The following is a 16,088-nucleotide window of genomic DNA, read 5'->3' on the forward strand; positions in this document are numbered from 1 at the left end:
ACAGTACAGGGCTACACCATACACTGCTACAAAGTACACAGAACATGGCCACAAGGCATATGGCTACACGGAACATGGCTACACAGCACATGGCTACACTGCTTCAAAGCCCAAAATATGGCATCCATAATAATCAGTGATAATAAAGGAACCATCAACTTCATTGGCTATAGCTCTTGCTCATTTTAAATTATCCAACACCCCTGATTTCACATTATGTGCATATCTACAAGACTACATGGCTACATGTACAGGGCTATATACCTATATAGCTAGATGTATAATACACAGCATGACAGATACATGCTACATGGCTACATGCTACACTCTACACAGCTACATGGGACATGGCTACATGGCACATGACTATGCAGCCCATGGCTATGGCACATGGTACACAGCTACATGGTACACAGCTACACTGTACACAGTACTGGGCTACCCGGTACATGGTACATGGCTACACAGTACATGGCTGTACACCTACATAGCTAGATGTGTGATACACAGCTATGTAGTAGATAGATATATGGCTACATGGCTACACCATACATAGCTACACAGTACAGGGCTACACAGTACATGGTACATGGCTACATGGTACACGGTACTGGGATACACTGCACATGGTACTGGGCTACACGGCATGGGGCTACACAGTACAGGGCTACACGGCACAGGGCTACATGGTACACGGTACTGTGCTAAACGGTACATGACTACACGGTACACAGTACATGGTTACACAGTACACGGCTACACTGAACACGGTACTGGGCTACACTGCACATGGTACTGGGCTACACGGTACACAGTACTGGGCTACATGGCACAGTGCTACACGGTACACGGTACTGGGCTACATGGACAGGGCTACACGGCTACATTACTATATAGTACATGTTTACACGTCACATGGCTACATGGTACATGTTTACACGGTACACGGCTACAAAATACACAGGCCACAGCCATAGGTCACATGGCTATACAGCACACGGCTACACTGCTTCAAAGCCCAAAATATGGCATCCATAATAATTAGTGATAATAAAGGAACCATCAACTTCATTGGTTGTAGCCCTTGCTCATTTTAAATTATCCAACACTCCTGATTTCACATTATATGCACATCTACAAGACTACATGTACAGGGCTATATACCTACATAGCTAGATGATAGATACATGCTACATGGCTATGTGCTACACACTACATGGCACACGGCTACAAGTCACATGTCTACACGGCTACATGGTACACTGCTACACAGTATTGGGCTACACGGTACATGGTACATGGCTGTACACCTACATAGCTAGATGTGTGATACATAGCTATGTAGTAGATACATGGTACATGGCTACATGGCTGCACTGCTACATGCTACATGGCTACACCATGCATGGTTACACAGTACACAGCTCCATGGTACATGGCTATACCGTACATGGCTACAAAGTACACATAACACGGCCACAAGTCACATGGCTACAGAGTACATGGCTATACACTACACAGCTACATGCTACTTGGCTACATGCTACACAGCTACACACTACATGGCCACACATCTACAAAGCCCAAAATATTGCATCCATAATAATTAGTGATAATAAAGGAACATTCGGCTTCAATGGTGGTAGCTCTTGCTCATTTTAAAGTATCCAACACCCCCTGATTTGACATTATGTGCATACGTACAAAACCACATGGCTACATGTACATGGCTATACACCCACATAGCTAGATGTGTGATACACAGCTACATAGTAGATGGATACATGGTATATGGCTCCACATCTATATGCTACATACTATGTGGCTACATGGTTACATAGTACATGGTACATGGCATATGGCTACACAGAACATGGCACATGCTACACTGTACACAGCTACATGGCTACAAAGCCCCAAATACCTACATCCAAAGCTTCCAAGAAAAAGATGAATTGGTCTCAGGCCATGGAAGCCCTCTAAAAGGACTTTGAAGAGAAAGTAGGAGAAATAGAAGGAAGATTTAGAGAGGAGGAAAGAATGGAAAGAGAAATGAGAGCAATGCAGGAGAGTCATGAGAAAAATGTCAACAGCTTGAAGGAGACAAAAGGTCTCAGAAGAAAATAATTGCCTAAGAATTAGGATTGAACAAATGGGAGAAACCAAGACAGAGTAAAGCAAATCCAAGTGAATAAAAAAATAGAGAGCAACATGAAATATCTCCTTGGAAAAATAGCTGACCTGGGAAATAGATGCAAGAGAGCTAATTTGAAAATCATTGGACTCCCTGAAAACCATGACCAAAATAAGAGGTTAGATATCATTTTCCAAGAAATCATCAGGGAAAATTGCCCAGATATTCTAGAAACAGAAATTGAAAAGAATCCACCAATTACCTCCTGAAAGAGATCCCAAAAGGAAAACCTCCAGGAATATAATAGCCAAATTCCAGAGCTCCCAGGTCAAAGAGAAGCAAGCATCTAGAAAAAAGGAATTCAAATACTATGGAGCTACAGTAAGGATAAAACAAGACCTAGCAGCATCTACACTAAAGGACCAGAGGGCATGGAATATGATATTCCAGAGGGCAAAGTAACTGAGACTACAGTCAAGAATCACCTACCCAGCAAAACTGAGGATAATCTTTCAGAGGAAAAATGGGACTTCAATGAAAAAGAGGACTTCCAGGCATTTGTGTGGTGAAAAGACCTGAACTGAATGGAAAATTTGACTTTCAAATACAAGACCCTAGAGAAGCATAAAAGGTAAACAGGAAAAAGAAATCATAAAGGATATTAAAAGCTTAAACTGTGTACATTCCTACATGGGAAGATAATACTTCAAACTCATAAGAATTTTCTCAGTATTAGGGCAGTTGAAAGGAATATATCTTTTTTTGTTTTGTTTATCTTTGTTTCTTGTGGGGCAGACAGGATGGGGTGGTTTATTTCTGGGGCCAGATTTGGGCTCGGGTCTTCCTCAGTCCAGGGCTGGTGCTTTGTCCATTGTGCCACCTAGCACATGATGACATCTGCAATATAAAGTTAAGGGGTACAAACAAGGCACAAAAACAAGAATAGGAAAGGGACAGGGGAAAAGTAGATAACATAAAATAAATAAGAAAAAGCTTAAGGACAGGAGGGAAAGAGAGGGAAGGAGTGAACCTTACTGTCATCAGAACTAGATCAAAGAGGGAATAACATACATACTCAAGTGGGTATAGTAGTATATTTTAGCCCTGAGGGAAAGTGGGAGGGGAAGGAAGGAATGGCAGATTGGGGGAGGGAGCAGTAAAAAACAAAACACTTTCAAGGAAGGTGAAGATGTTACCCATAACTGCATATGTATGACATATTGAATTGCTTGATTTCATAGGGAGGGTTGAGGAGGGAGGGAGGAAGAAAATTTAGAGCACAGAATTAGCTCAAGGACCTTAATCTTAGAGTTGGCTCAAGGAGGGAATAACATACACACCCAATTTGGAGGAGTAATCCATCTAACACTACAGGACAGTAGGAGGGGAAGAGGATAAGGAGAGAAGGGTGAAAGGGGGGGCAAAGTGGGGAGTGGGCAGTCAGAAGCAAAACACTTTTGAGGAGGAAGAGGGTAAAAGAAGATAGAAAATAAATATCATGGGAAAGGAAAAGGATGGAGGGAATTAGTTATGATGATTGATTATAATGGCAAAACGTACGGTACCTACTTTGCTGGGATATTATGAAGAAAATTCTTTGTCAAGATTAAGGTACTGTATAAAAGTTATGATGAACAGGATGTTATCAGAAATACCTGGAAAAGACCTACATAAACTGAAGCAGAGTGAAATGTATTGTATACAAAATAACAGCAATAGTGTAAAATTGTCTACTGAGGAGCACGTGGTTATTTTTAGCAATGCAATGATACAATATAACACTGAAGGGAGAGAGGAAGAGCAGTTGGAACACAAAGGTTTTTAAAAATCGATGTCAAAATTTGCTTTTACATATAATTTGGGAAATAAAATTCTAAACAGAGAAAAAAAATGAAGTATCCAACACCCCTGATCTCACAGTATATATATATATATATGTGTGTGTGTGTATGTGTGTGTGTGTGTATATATATATATGCATTTGTGTGCATGCTTACAAGATAGTGATAATAATCTTCAACATCAATCTCTTGTATATCTCGTTCATTTTAAAGTATCCAACATACAGTTAAAATACAAAAGAGTGGCACTTCAGAAAAATCAATAAATTAATCACTCTAAATAGAACCAAAAAATAAATTTTTCAAAATCATAGGAGATACAAACACTCCACTCATTAGCACACATGTGCTGCACTGGGTTCTAGCTTTACTTTCTGAGAACATGAAAGTATTGTGACTTTCCCATTCTTAGAACTCATAACAAAAGAGGTTTCCTGGGCAACCAATATAAAGCCAAAATTCATCATAAAAAGCATAAAATAAGCCATCTTCAAACACCTTGTGGAGTCCAACCCAGTCTTAATTACTTAGCCAGAAATTCTCAATGACTTCGTTGGTCTTCGTCTTCTCTGGGTTCCTTCAAGACCAACCCTAGGCACCATTGTGAAGTAAATGAAGTTTGTTTTGAGGGCAGCCTGTTCATTTTTGTTTAACCTTTGTTTAACCATCCCAGCAAGGTACCCAGTGTTTTCCCAACTTCCCAAGTCTTGCTTGGTATGTGGCCCCTCTGGGCAAGCTTGTGATAAAGGCATTTACATTAGGGTGTTGATGACTTAAAGCTAAACCAAAGTTAACTTTATTATTCCTCATATGAATTTTTATTTTTAAGAAGGTTTTTATGGAGTCTATTTTAAATCCAAAGGAATAATTTCCAAAAGTTAAATTTCACACTTTAGTGGAAGAGAGATATTTGGCATTTTGGTGGAGTAGCCTTCTCCCTGTTCTACTCATGTTATCCTCATGTTGAGGATTTGCTCCTTCTCCTACCTGGTCAGTCTTGGAGACACTATAACCAGAGCTTTCAGGTCTGAGTTTCACAGGGTAGAAGCAAGGCTTTCTAGAATAGACTATCACTGAGCACACAGAGCTAGAGAGAAACATAAAGAAAGGCTCTAGTTTAACTTCTTTGAACAATCTTCTAGCACAGTGGTTGGCACATAGGGTGGGAACTTAACAAAATTTTTTGATTGATTAGCTGAGTCTGATATTTCAGTGAAAAAGGCAGAGGCCTACAAAGCCAAAGAATCTTGCCCAAGATTCCTGATTATCTTGTTTGTTTTTCTTTTCAACTAAAAGATTTCCTGGACCACAGAATACAACTTCCCTATTATGAGTAGGGGGACTTACTATTCAGAGAACACAGACAGCTATTGAAGGGAAGAGAGAATCCAGTTAATTTTCCAGGATAAACTCTAAGTTGCTCCAATTCAATTACCTTTAGGTTATCAGCGAACTTACAGCATCTTGCATAAAATGTTCAGGGAAAATCTCTCAATACTATTAACACAGACAATATTCTTCTCCCAAGTTTTCCCTCTCTCCTTTGGGAGAGTCCCTTGATCTCCCTCTACCTCAGTTTCCTTTTCTGTGAAAAGAGAATGTTCAATTATGGTTTCTCATTAGATTGTTAGCTTCTCAAGAGTAAAGACTGTTTTTTTCCTTTCTTTTTAAACACACCACTTAGCACAATGTCTGGCACACAGTGGGTTTCTAATAAATGTTTATTCACTGACTCTGGGGTTCCTATTAGTTCTAGAACAATAATCCTTTTTAGAAAAAGCAAAGGAGAGAGAAAAAACACCAAATAAGATCAACTGCTCATTACTACATCATATTTTTCTTTAAATAGCTGGATAAGTCAACTCACCTCTCTGGACCTCAGTTTCTTCATCAATACAATGAGGAAATTGGATGCAATTAACACCAAGACTAACTTCTCTAGCATTCTCTGATGCTGTAATATCATTCAGCTGCAATCAGAGTCTAGAGCTGAAGGGGTTATTCAAGTCTCCTCAGTCTGCGCTTCTGGTCTACTGAGTCTGGTCACAGACCATGGAAAGGTGCATAAAAAGTATTTTGCAAACTTTAAAGTAACATACTGATGCTAACTTCTCCTCTCCCCCAGTTGACCCTGATGAATGAGTCGTGTGGAGACTCTTCTCTTTTCAGGGCTTTCCTCAGGGTTTTTGTTGGCACATTAGTGATTACTGCTACACAGATCCTCTGATTATCTAAAAGAATGTTTCAAGTTGTTGTGAACCATGTGACCCAGGAATATAAATGCAGGTCCTCTTCTGTGCCTAGCGAAGATGATTGTATTTTAAGGAGCTAGAAAGTATCATAGAAGATGTGCATCAGAAAAAGGTTCTAGTAAAGGCTGACATTGGAGTTGAACTTTGAGAAAACTAAGGATTATAAGGAGAGGTGAGAAAGGTAGTTCTTTCCAAGCATGTCATTAACTGTATACAGATCTTCTCGCAAGTGTTCATCTGGTTTCTGCTTAGAGATTTCCAATTTTTTACAACCTATTGAGATAGACCATTCCACTTTCTAAATTAATCAGAAGTTTTCCCTGATATTAAAGTGGTACTCTGTGTTTTGGGAGGGGGAGAGAGAGGGAGGGAAACACTGGCTTTATAATCAAACCATCTGGATTCAAATTTTGCTTTTGTTACACAGTGATCTATAGCAAATCCCAACCTCTGTAAACCTCAAGTACCTCATCTATTAAATGAAGGCATTAGTTAGACTAGCTAGCCTTTAAAGTGCTTTCACATTCTAAATCTATGATGCTATGATCTCTGAAGGCTAAATCTGGCTCTTGGCAACTTCTACTCCATGCTCCTAGTTCTATGCAGTAGGGCCAAGCAGTAAAAGTAGAATCTTTGGTGCATACTTCATAGAGTATCAAAAATGTGTCAACAAGTATATAGAACTTCCCTCCCTCACTCCCATGCTACCAAGTAGCTCCCTCACAGGTCGGTGAGCCTCTCAGAATATTTACCACCAATGGGGATGATTTTTGGACCAAAAATCCTCGATTCTGATTCCTAATCCTTTGCCTTAGCATTTTCATCACCTGTTTGCATACTAGATGTTGTACCCCTAGATGTCTATTTGAGATTAAAAACAACAATACATGGCAAGTGTGAACAATTTTCTTCTTTCTTTCATCTATCTCCTTCTCTATCAGTGGGTTCTACAGAGGTTGGGTTGTACGAAGAGTTTTCCTTTTTCCCCTGCTGTCCTCAAGGTGTTGTCAGCTTATTAGACAGCACTGTACTGCAATATATAATTTCTGACTCTCTAGAAAGATTTTTTTTAATTTAATTTTTTTTATTTTTTAATTTTTTTTACATATAAGGTATTTTGTTTTTTCCGTCACATGTAAAGATAGTTCTCAACTTTTGTTTATACAAGCTTTACAATTTCAGATTTTTCTCCCTCCCCTCCCTCCCCCCCTCCCCTAGACAGCAGGTAATCTGATATAGGTTATATCTATATATCTCTATACATATACATATAGATATAGATATATACACACACACATATATATACAAATAATAACATTAATCCTATTTCTGCATTAATCCTGTTATAAGAGAAAAAATCAGAGCAGTAATGCAAAACCTCAAAATAGAAAAAAAAAACAATAGCACCCAAAACAAAATAAATAGTATGGTTCAATCAGCATCTATACTCCACAGTTCTTTTTTTTTTTTCTTGGATTTGGAGTTCCTCTTCTATCATGAGTTCCCTGGAACTCTTCTGTACCATTGCATTGGTGAGAAGAATATAGTCCATCACAGTAGGTCAACACCCAATGTTGATGATACTGTGTACAATGTTCTTCTGGTTCTGCTCATCTCACTCATCATCAGCTCACATAAGACCCTCCAGGTTTCTCTGAACTCCTCCTGCTCATCATTTCTTACAGCACAATAGTATTCCATTGTATTCATATACCACAACTTCTAGAAAGATTTTTCAAGCCATATGACCAAGGAACACAAATGCCTCCTCTTTGTCAGAGCTGCCATTTAAATATTCTCTTTCCTTTTTCTTTTCTGTTTCTTGCTCAAGGAGCCTTCTTCCTTCCAGAGAACAAGAATTTTCTGGCCTTGAGTTTGGACATCAATAACCTACTTATTGGGTTACCATCCAAAAACCAGTTAAGGGATAGGATAGGCCCAAATTTCTATGATACTATAAAGCTTGTTTTGTTTTGTTTTTTAAAAAAGATGCATAGAGGCAAATTGCCACTAATCCTTTTCATTGCTGTATGTAACTTTCTACTGTGATACATAAACTCTAACTCTGACTCTCTGAGGTTAAATGAGAACTTTCCTGGGCTACAGATGGACTTCAGAAACCACAAGAGTATTGCCTGCTCCAAGAAGTATTCAATCAGAACCATTTATTTATTTTATTTAAATTTTTTTCCAATTACATGTAGAGATTTTTTTTGAGTTCCGAATTTTTCTCCCACTTTCCCTTCCCTCCCTCTTCCCGAATCCAGCAAGCAATCTGATGTAGGTTAAACATTACAATCATGTTAAACATATTTCCACATTAGTCATAAGTTATAAGAGAAGAATCAGAACAAAAAAAAAACTTAAGAAAGAATAAACAACAACAACAAAGCAACTACAAAAGTGAAAATAGTATGTTTCACTCGGCATTCAGACTCCATAGTTCTTTTTCTGAATGTGGAGAGCATTTTCCGCCGTAAGTCTTTTGGCATAGTCTTGGATCCTTGAATTGCTAAGAAAACTTAAATCTATCACAGTTGATCATCACACAATGCTGTTGATACTATGTACAATGTTCTCTTGGTTCTGCTCATTTCACTCAGCATCAATTCATATAAGTCTTTCCAGGTTTTTCTGAAATCCATCTGCTTATCATTTCTTATAGCACAATACATTCCATTACATTCATATACCACAACTTGCTTAGCCATTCCTCCATTGATGGGCATCCCCTCAATTTCTAATTCTTTGCCACCACAAAAAGAGCAGCTATAAATAATTTTGTACATGTGAGTCCTTTTCCCCTTTTTATGATCTCTTTGGTATTGCTGGGTCAAAGGGTATGCCCAGTTTTATAGCCTTTTGGGCATGATTCCAAATTGCTCTCCAGAATGGTTGGATCAGTTCACAGCTCCCCCTATAGTGTATTAGTGTTCCAATTTTCCTACATCTTCTCCAAATTTATCATTTTCCTTTTTTGTTATATTAGCCAATTGGATAGGTGTGAGGTGATACCTCAGAATTGTTTTAATTTGCATTTCTCTAATCAGTAGTGATTGAGAACATTTTTTCATATGGCTATAAATGGCTTAAATTTCTTCATCTGAAAATTGCCTGTTCATATCCTTTGACCATTTCTCAACTGGGGAATGACTTATATTCTTATATATTTGATTCAGTTCTCTATATGTTTTAGATATGAGGCCTTTAACAGAAACACTGTCTGTAAAAATTGTTTTCCAGCTTCAATTAGAACCCTTTAGCATATTGTGTATATATGTTAAAATATATATGCATGTATATATAAAATCTGATTTTATATGTCTTTAAAGTAAAACATTTGGTATTTTGCTCTCTCTATAGCAATAGAAGAATCCGAAAGTGATATTTACATGCGATTCATGAAGTCACACAAGTGTTACGACATTGTTCCAACCAGCTCGAAGCTTGTTGTCTTTGACACTACCTTACAAGTGAGTATATTCATTTCTCATAAACTTTTATGTAATTTAGGTTCTTTTATAAGATCAGTATCCTGAAATACTTAGTAGCATCCACAGTAAATTAATTAATAATAATACTGATGGAGGGGGAAATGCTAAAATTTCTTCTGGAAATTATGAGCAATAAAATGATAAATCATCATCACTACATTAAAATGTACATAAAGTATCTGTTCACAATTTTTAATCATTCTCCTTATACATGTCAAATGACTTATGTTGATTTCTTTAATAACAAAATTTGAACATGGTCCTTTGGAGGCTTAAGTGTGGTTTATTATGACCTAGTCAAGCTTTTTTTTTTTTTTTACCAGGAAACCAAGCTAGTTATGGAATTATAACATGAAAGAAAAAACAGTGACACATAAAACAAACAGAAAACCTTGCTGCAATGACTCCAGACCATTTCTCAATTGGGGAATGAATTGTATTCTTATATATTTGATTAAGTTCTCTATATATTTTAGATATGAGGCCTTTAACAGAAACACTCTCTGTAAAAATTGTTTCCCAGCTTCAATTAGAACCTTTTTGCATATTGTATGTATATGTATATAAATACATGCACACAAATATATACATACACATACACACTTATGTGTATATGTATATATGATAACTATATCAAAAAATATATATATATAGTGTCTGTATGTTGTTGTATTTTGTATGTTCATGATGCCTATCTCTTTAGACTGTGAACTCTTTGAAGGCAGGAATTATATATCACTTATAGCTGAACCACATTTTTAGTAAGTCAATAATGTGGTAACTGGTTTAGATTTTCTCCCCCTACCTTATTTTTGGTCCTTATGTCTGTACATAGAATCACCAGGTTGAAAACAATGTACACGGTACATGGTATGTGATACATGGTACATGATACACAATACACGATACATGCTACATGACATAATACATGATACATGGTGCACGGTACAGGATACATAGTACATGATACACGGTATACAGTACATGGTACACGGTACATGATACATAATACATGATATACAGTACATGGTACATGTACATGGTATATGATATACAGTACATGGTACATAATACATGATACACAGTACACAATACATGATACATGGTACATGACACACGGTACACAGTACATGGTATATGGTACACAATACGTGGTACATGGTACACAGTACATGGTACATGATACATAGTACATGGTATGTGGTACATGGTACATGACACATGATAAACGATACATGGTACACAGTACATGGTATAAGGTACACAATATGTGGTACACAGTACATGGTACATGATACACAGTACACAATACATGGTACACAGTATACACTACACGACACATGGTACACGGTACACGGTACATGGTACATGATCCATAGTACATGGTACATGGTATATGATACATGATACATGGTCCACAGTACACGATACACAGTACACAGCATACAGTACATGATACATGGTACATAGTACATGGCACATAGCAAATGGTACATTGTACATGGTACATGGTACACGATAGGTAGGACTCATTTGGAAGTCGGGAGACCCCAAACCAGGATGGGAATCACATTTTAGGAAAAGCACTGTGCATATCCAGAGAATGGCAAATGAAATAGTGGAAGGTTTTAAGATTATGCCAACTAAAGGAACTAAGAGTGTTTAGCCTAAAGAAGATGCACAGTACATGGTATACAGTACATAATACATGATACATGGTACATGATACACACTACATGGTACATAATATACAATACATGGTGCACAGTACATGGTACACAATACACAGTACAGGTACACGGTACATGGTACACAGTACATAGTCCATGGTACATGGTACATGATATATGGTACACGGTACATGATACACAGTACACACTAAGATTAAGGAGTACTAGGGAAAGGCTTCTTGCAGAAGATGGGACTTGAAGGAAGCCAGGATAAAGAGGGAAAGCATTCCAGGCATTAAGGATAGCCAGAGAAAATATTCAGAGTCACAAGATGAAATGTTGTGTTCAAGGAACAGCAAGGAAATGTATTCTCTGCTCCCTGGGAACCTAAAGTATAAGAAAAATGAATATATGGTATGTGATCAAAGTAGTAGGGCAATACATAGCCAGATGATAAAATGAAAACTACTTGTCACTAGGAAGAGTTCCTAAAGGAGTTTTAGTCGTGGAAGAGAGCCAGCCATCTTAACACAAGCAAAATTCTAGAACAGGTTATTAAACTGTGAGGGCCAAAATTTGATATACAGAGCATATTAGAGTGACTTGCCTTAATATTGGGGTCCCGGAAATATGAGGGACTCTTTTAGGTTTAATCTCCCCTTCAAACTTTCCTTTTTATGTATTCCTCCCAGGCCAATAAGAAATGGAGCCTTTCAGCTTTAGTTCATAAAGGATCAGGTTTTATTACTTGGGAATTAATTAAACCACAAAGGTGAAACCAATTAAGGAAATAAGGAAATAGAAATACAAATAGATAGTCTTAACTCTAAGCTTAGTTCATGCAATCCCAGAGCATTCCCAATTAAGCTAGTTCAAAGGAATTTAGGATTAAACTCACCAACCCCAGTCAGTTTACCATTGCTCGTAAGAAATGCAGTCCCCCAAACGGAGCAAAACGTGTGCCTCTGCCAGGTCCCTGAAAGCCAACAGACTGATTTCCAGGCCGAAAGATCACGAACTCCTTTGAACACGCCCCGCCTCCCAGAAGTTCCCTTCCTTCCAGTTGCATTCAGTTTTTTCCTCCCCCAAAAAGGGGAGGTCTGGTGTCCCATTTTTCCTCCTCCAAAAGGGGATGTCCTCCTCAGTAGCATACTGATCTCAGGGTTGGCCAGGTGTGGCCCCTCCCAAATGATTCAGCTAAAACTTTCAATATTAATATTTATCACAAATATTTTTTACCACATTACCCCCTTTGTTTCATTTGTTTGTTTGTTTGAAACAGCCAAAAATAACAGAATATAATATCCTATGCTAACTTAATATCAATATGGAAAAGGGAGAGAGGAAAGTTTTGTCCGGAGGGGCATGAATGTGATGCGTTGACATTGGTCTTGCAGAGGGTGGGCCTCTGCAAAACAGTGTGAGCACTTAGAAAAAGAAGATGAGGTAGGAGCCAGCAAGGATTCCTAATTCAAACCAAAGTTGGTTCTCTTTCTTTCTTTGTAAGGTGAGTAGGCTTGCTGTTTTAAACAACAGTATATCTTGATTTCAGAAAAGTATTTTATGTGATAGGCTTTTGGAGATAAAAATGGGCTATATAGATCAGAGGAGTCCAAGCTACTTGAGCAGCTCTTGCAACAGATTATTGGTTAGTGGATCAGTTAGTTACAGCCAAGGTTGCCACACTCCAGCCTTGGATTATTCTCACTATCTGCCTCCATCGCACCTACTTATGTGGTTCTGAGTGAATGGAGCTAGTGGAAGTCACAAATCTATGTTGATAGAGTTCACAACAAATTCATATTACCTAATCACTGCAGTAAGACATTCCTTCTACTCTTGCCTAATGTTATCTTTCCCACTCACCACCACAGCTATTCTGAACCTTCTCTTCTTTCCCCAAGCCTCTGACAGTTATCTCCTTCCCCACTGTCTCTGCTAAGAATGTCACTCATCCTTCTCTGAAAAAATTGAGACCATTTGCCATGAGCTTGATCATGTCTTTTCTCATCTCACATTCCCCTGATATCACCCCCCATTATTTCTTCCTTCACTCCAGTCTCTAATGAAGAAGTGATCCTCCTTGCCAAGGCCAACCTCTCTATGTGGATCTTTAATCCCATCCCTTCTCCCCTCCCTCTAATCATCATTCTCTCCCTGTCTACTGGTTCCATTCCTGTTGGCCTACAAATAATCCCTAGCTTCCCCAAGCCTTAAGAAACTTATACTTGCTATCATCCTATGTCTTCCTCCCCTTCTCAGCTCAACTACTTTAAAAAGCTCAACACTCCATAGAAATGCCACTCTTTGAAGCCAACCTTTCCTGGTTTCCCATCCCCTCTGCTTAAAAGTTACTGTTTTCCCACTCTGTGTGGATCTGCTATATACAGTATCTATTTTTATGCTTGTTATCTCCTTATCCACGTCTTGAAGGTAGGAACTATTTTTCCTTTTTCTTTGTATCCCCAGGATTTAGCGTAGTACCTGGTATATAATAAGTATTTGATAAATGCCGGTGACTGATTGATGACAGGGATACTACTTATTGAATATGGAACCTTGATCAAGTTGTTTAATCTCTTTGGACTGCAGTCTCTTCATACTTAAAAGCGTGAATGATAATACTTATCCTATTTGCATCATAGGATTGTTGTGAAGGTCATGACATGTATGTGAAAGTTCTTTGTAAAAATATGAAAATCCTAAAATTACAGCATTGAAGCAGTTAGCACAGCAGTTGGCACAATTTGTAATTCAAGCAGCAGTTACCTTATCAGGCTCCCCATTCCATTTATAAAATTTAAATCTCTGAATAATCACTTTGGTATTGGTAAGAAGTACACTTGAAGTAATTCCACAAATCCTTGTGTCTTAGTTTGGGGCAAAGTAAGGAGGTCATAAGAGATCTTTTGCCAGATATTCAGGCACCACAGACTCCCAGGAACATGGGACCTGTCTGGTCTTTCCCATTTGTTTGCTTCAAGAGAGACAGAAGAACTTTCTGTCTGTGAGTCCTAGGAAGCTGACTGACTGAGATCAAACTGTACTATAACCCAGTGCTGCTATTTGAAGCACAGAGTCTGCCCTACGTTGGCGTGGTAGAGGCCACATTCACTGCCCACCAATAATACTTGAAAGTACATTGACACGCGTGCAGTTGCCCAGCTTTAACAGGATTCTGTCCTTGTTCACTATAAAGTGCATTGTTTTACCTATCAGAAAAATATGTGAGGAATAATGAGCAACTCTTTAACATGACAGTATTTCCATTGGTATGAATAATCTGAACAAACCACAACCTGGAGTCACTGCAGCAAAACCTCTTCAAAGGAATAAAAACACTAAAAATGCTCCCTGGCATATGCTAAATGTTTAAGTTTTCCATCAATTTCAACTTAAATATATCACAATTGATTTAATTACTTCAGTTTAAAATTAAAATGTACTGAAAGTCATGAGTCATCAGATTCTAGTTTCCTGAAACACAGATGTCCCACTTCACATACATTGCCACAACCTCTTCTGTAGCAGCTAGGTCCTGATTAGGTTTTCATCCAATTAAATAATGTTTCTAGATTAAAACTTTGTTGTCTGTTTTTACTCATCTAATCAACATATTAATATCTGGATGCTTTATAAGTCTTTAAAAATTTTTAATTTAAATTGGCAGTGGTTTGGGCAGATTGCTTGTCAGTTGAGAAGAAAGGAACCCTTATAGACACCCAGTCACTAACCAGGAATTTTCCCAGCTCTCTTAAGTGCCAATTAGAACTAGGCCAGACCAGTTTTTTTCTCTGTTTCTTGGTTAATTGGTAACAGCACAACCCCTTTGCTGTTGTAAATTTTCTGAGTGGTTTGTAATTCTCCCCTAAAGCAGGTTTTATGTGTGTATGGGCATATAAATCTATAAAACAGTAATCTTGGTGTGCACTAATTTTGTTTCCCCATGAAGTCTCTATGTTATTATTATATAAGCTATAAGTTGCTTTTCTACTCATTTTTTTATCACAGAAATAACTTCTCCATAATATCATCAGTACAATCTACAGATAAATGTTCTAAAACAATCATGTAATTTTAGGCAAAAGCTTCAAAATTTTATTATTGATAAAAGTCTTTTCTATCAAAAGTTTTAACTTTTTTTTTCATCTGAGGAAAGGACAACTGAGAGTGCCCCCATTGCCGTGCTCTGGCTGCTACTGTAAAGGTGCTTTAGGTCAGATTCGTATTCAACTTCTCACTCAATTTAAACTTCTGCCCTTTAGGAAGGTTAAAATAAATCAACTAGAATAGAATATCATCTAGTAACACCAGAACAAAAACTGAAATTTTTGAGGTTACTGGAATTATTAAATATTAATTTTTTAAATTAACTTGAAATAACATTATGAAACCATTTGGCAGGAATGAGACCCAGAAACTATTTTAAAATAAATTTTTTATAACTTTTGTTTTTACATCAATTATATTTCCCACTTTATTTCTCTTTCCTTCCCTCTTCCCAAAGAGCCATCCCATATATATATATATATATATATATATATATATATATATATATTTGGTGAGGCAATTGGAGTTAAGTGACTTGCCCGGGGTCACACGGCTAGTAAGTGTTAAGTATCTGATTTGAACTCAGGTCTTCCTGACTCCAGGGCCAGTGCTCTATCCACTGTGCCACCTAGCTGCCCCTAAAATAT

The 16,088-nt window shown here is 37.7% G+C and overlaps 1 protein-coding gene across 13 annotated transcripts in view; it reads left to right on the forward strand.

Annotated features, from left to right (window-relative positions):
* Positions 1-16,088, forward strand: part of PRKAG2 (protein kinase AMP-activated non-catalytic subunit gamma 2) — a 492,650-nt gene that overhangs the window by 435,087 nt on the left and 41,475 nt on the right. For all 13 annotated transcript variants that reach the window (XR_006353276.1, XM_043966985.1, XM_043966987.1 and 10 more), the window contains one exon: positions 9,591-9,700. Coding sequence is in view for 12 of the 13 variants with exons in the window: in XM_043966985.1 (XP_043822920.1) it covers positions 9,591-9,700 (110 nt within the window). In the remaining variant the exon portion in view is untranslated. The remainder of the gene's footprint in view (positions 1-9,590; positions 9,701-16,088) is intronic.

This window comes from Dromiciops gliroides, chromosome 5 (assembly GCF_019393635.1).
Source record: "Dromiciops gliroides isolate mDroGli1 chromosome 5, mDroGli1.pri, whole genome shotgun sequence".
NCBI classification, from domain to species: domain Eukaryota; kingdom Metazoa; phylum Chordata; class Mammalia; order Microbiotheria; family Microbiotheriidae; genus Dromiciops; species Dromiciops gliroides.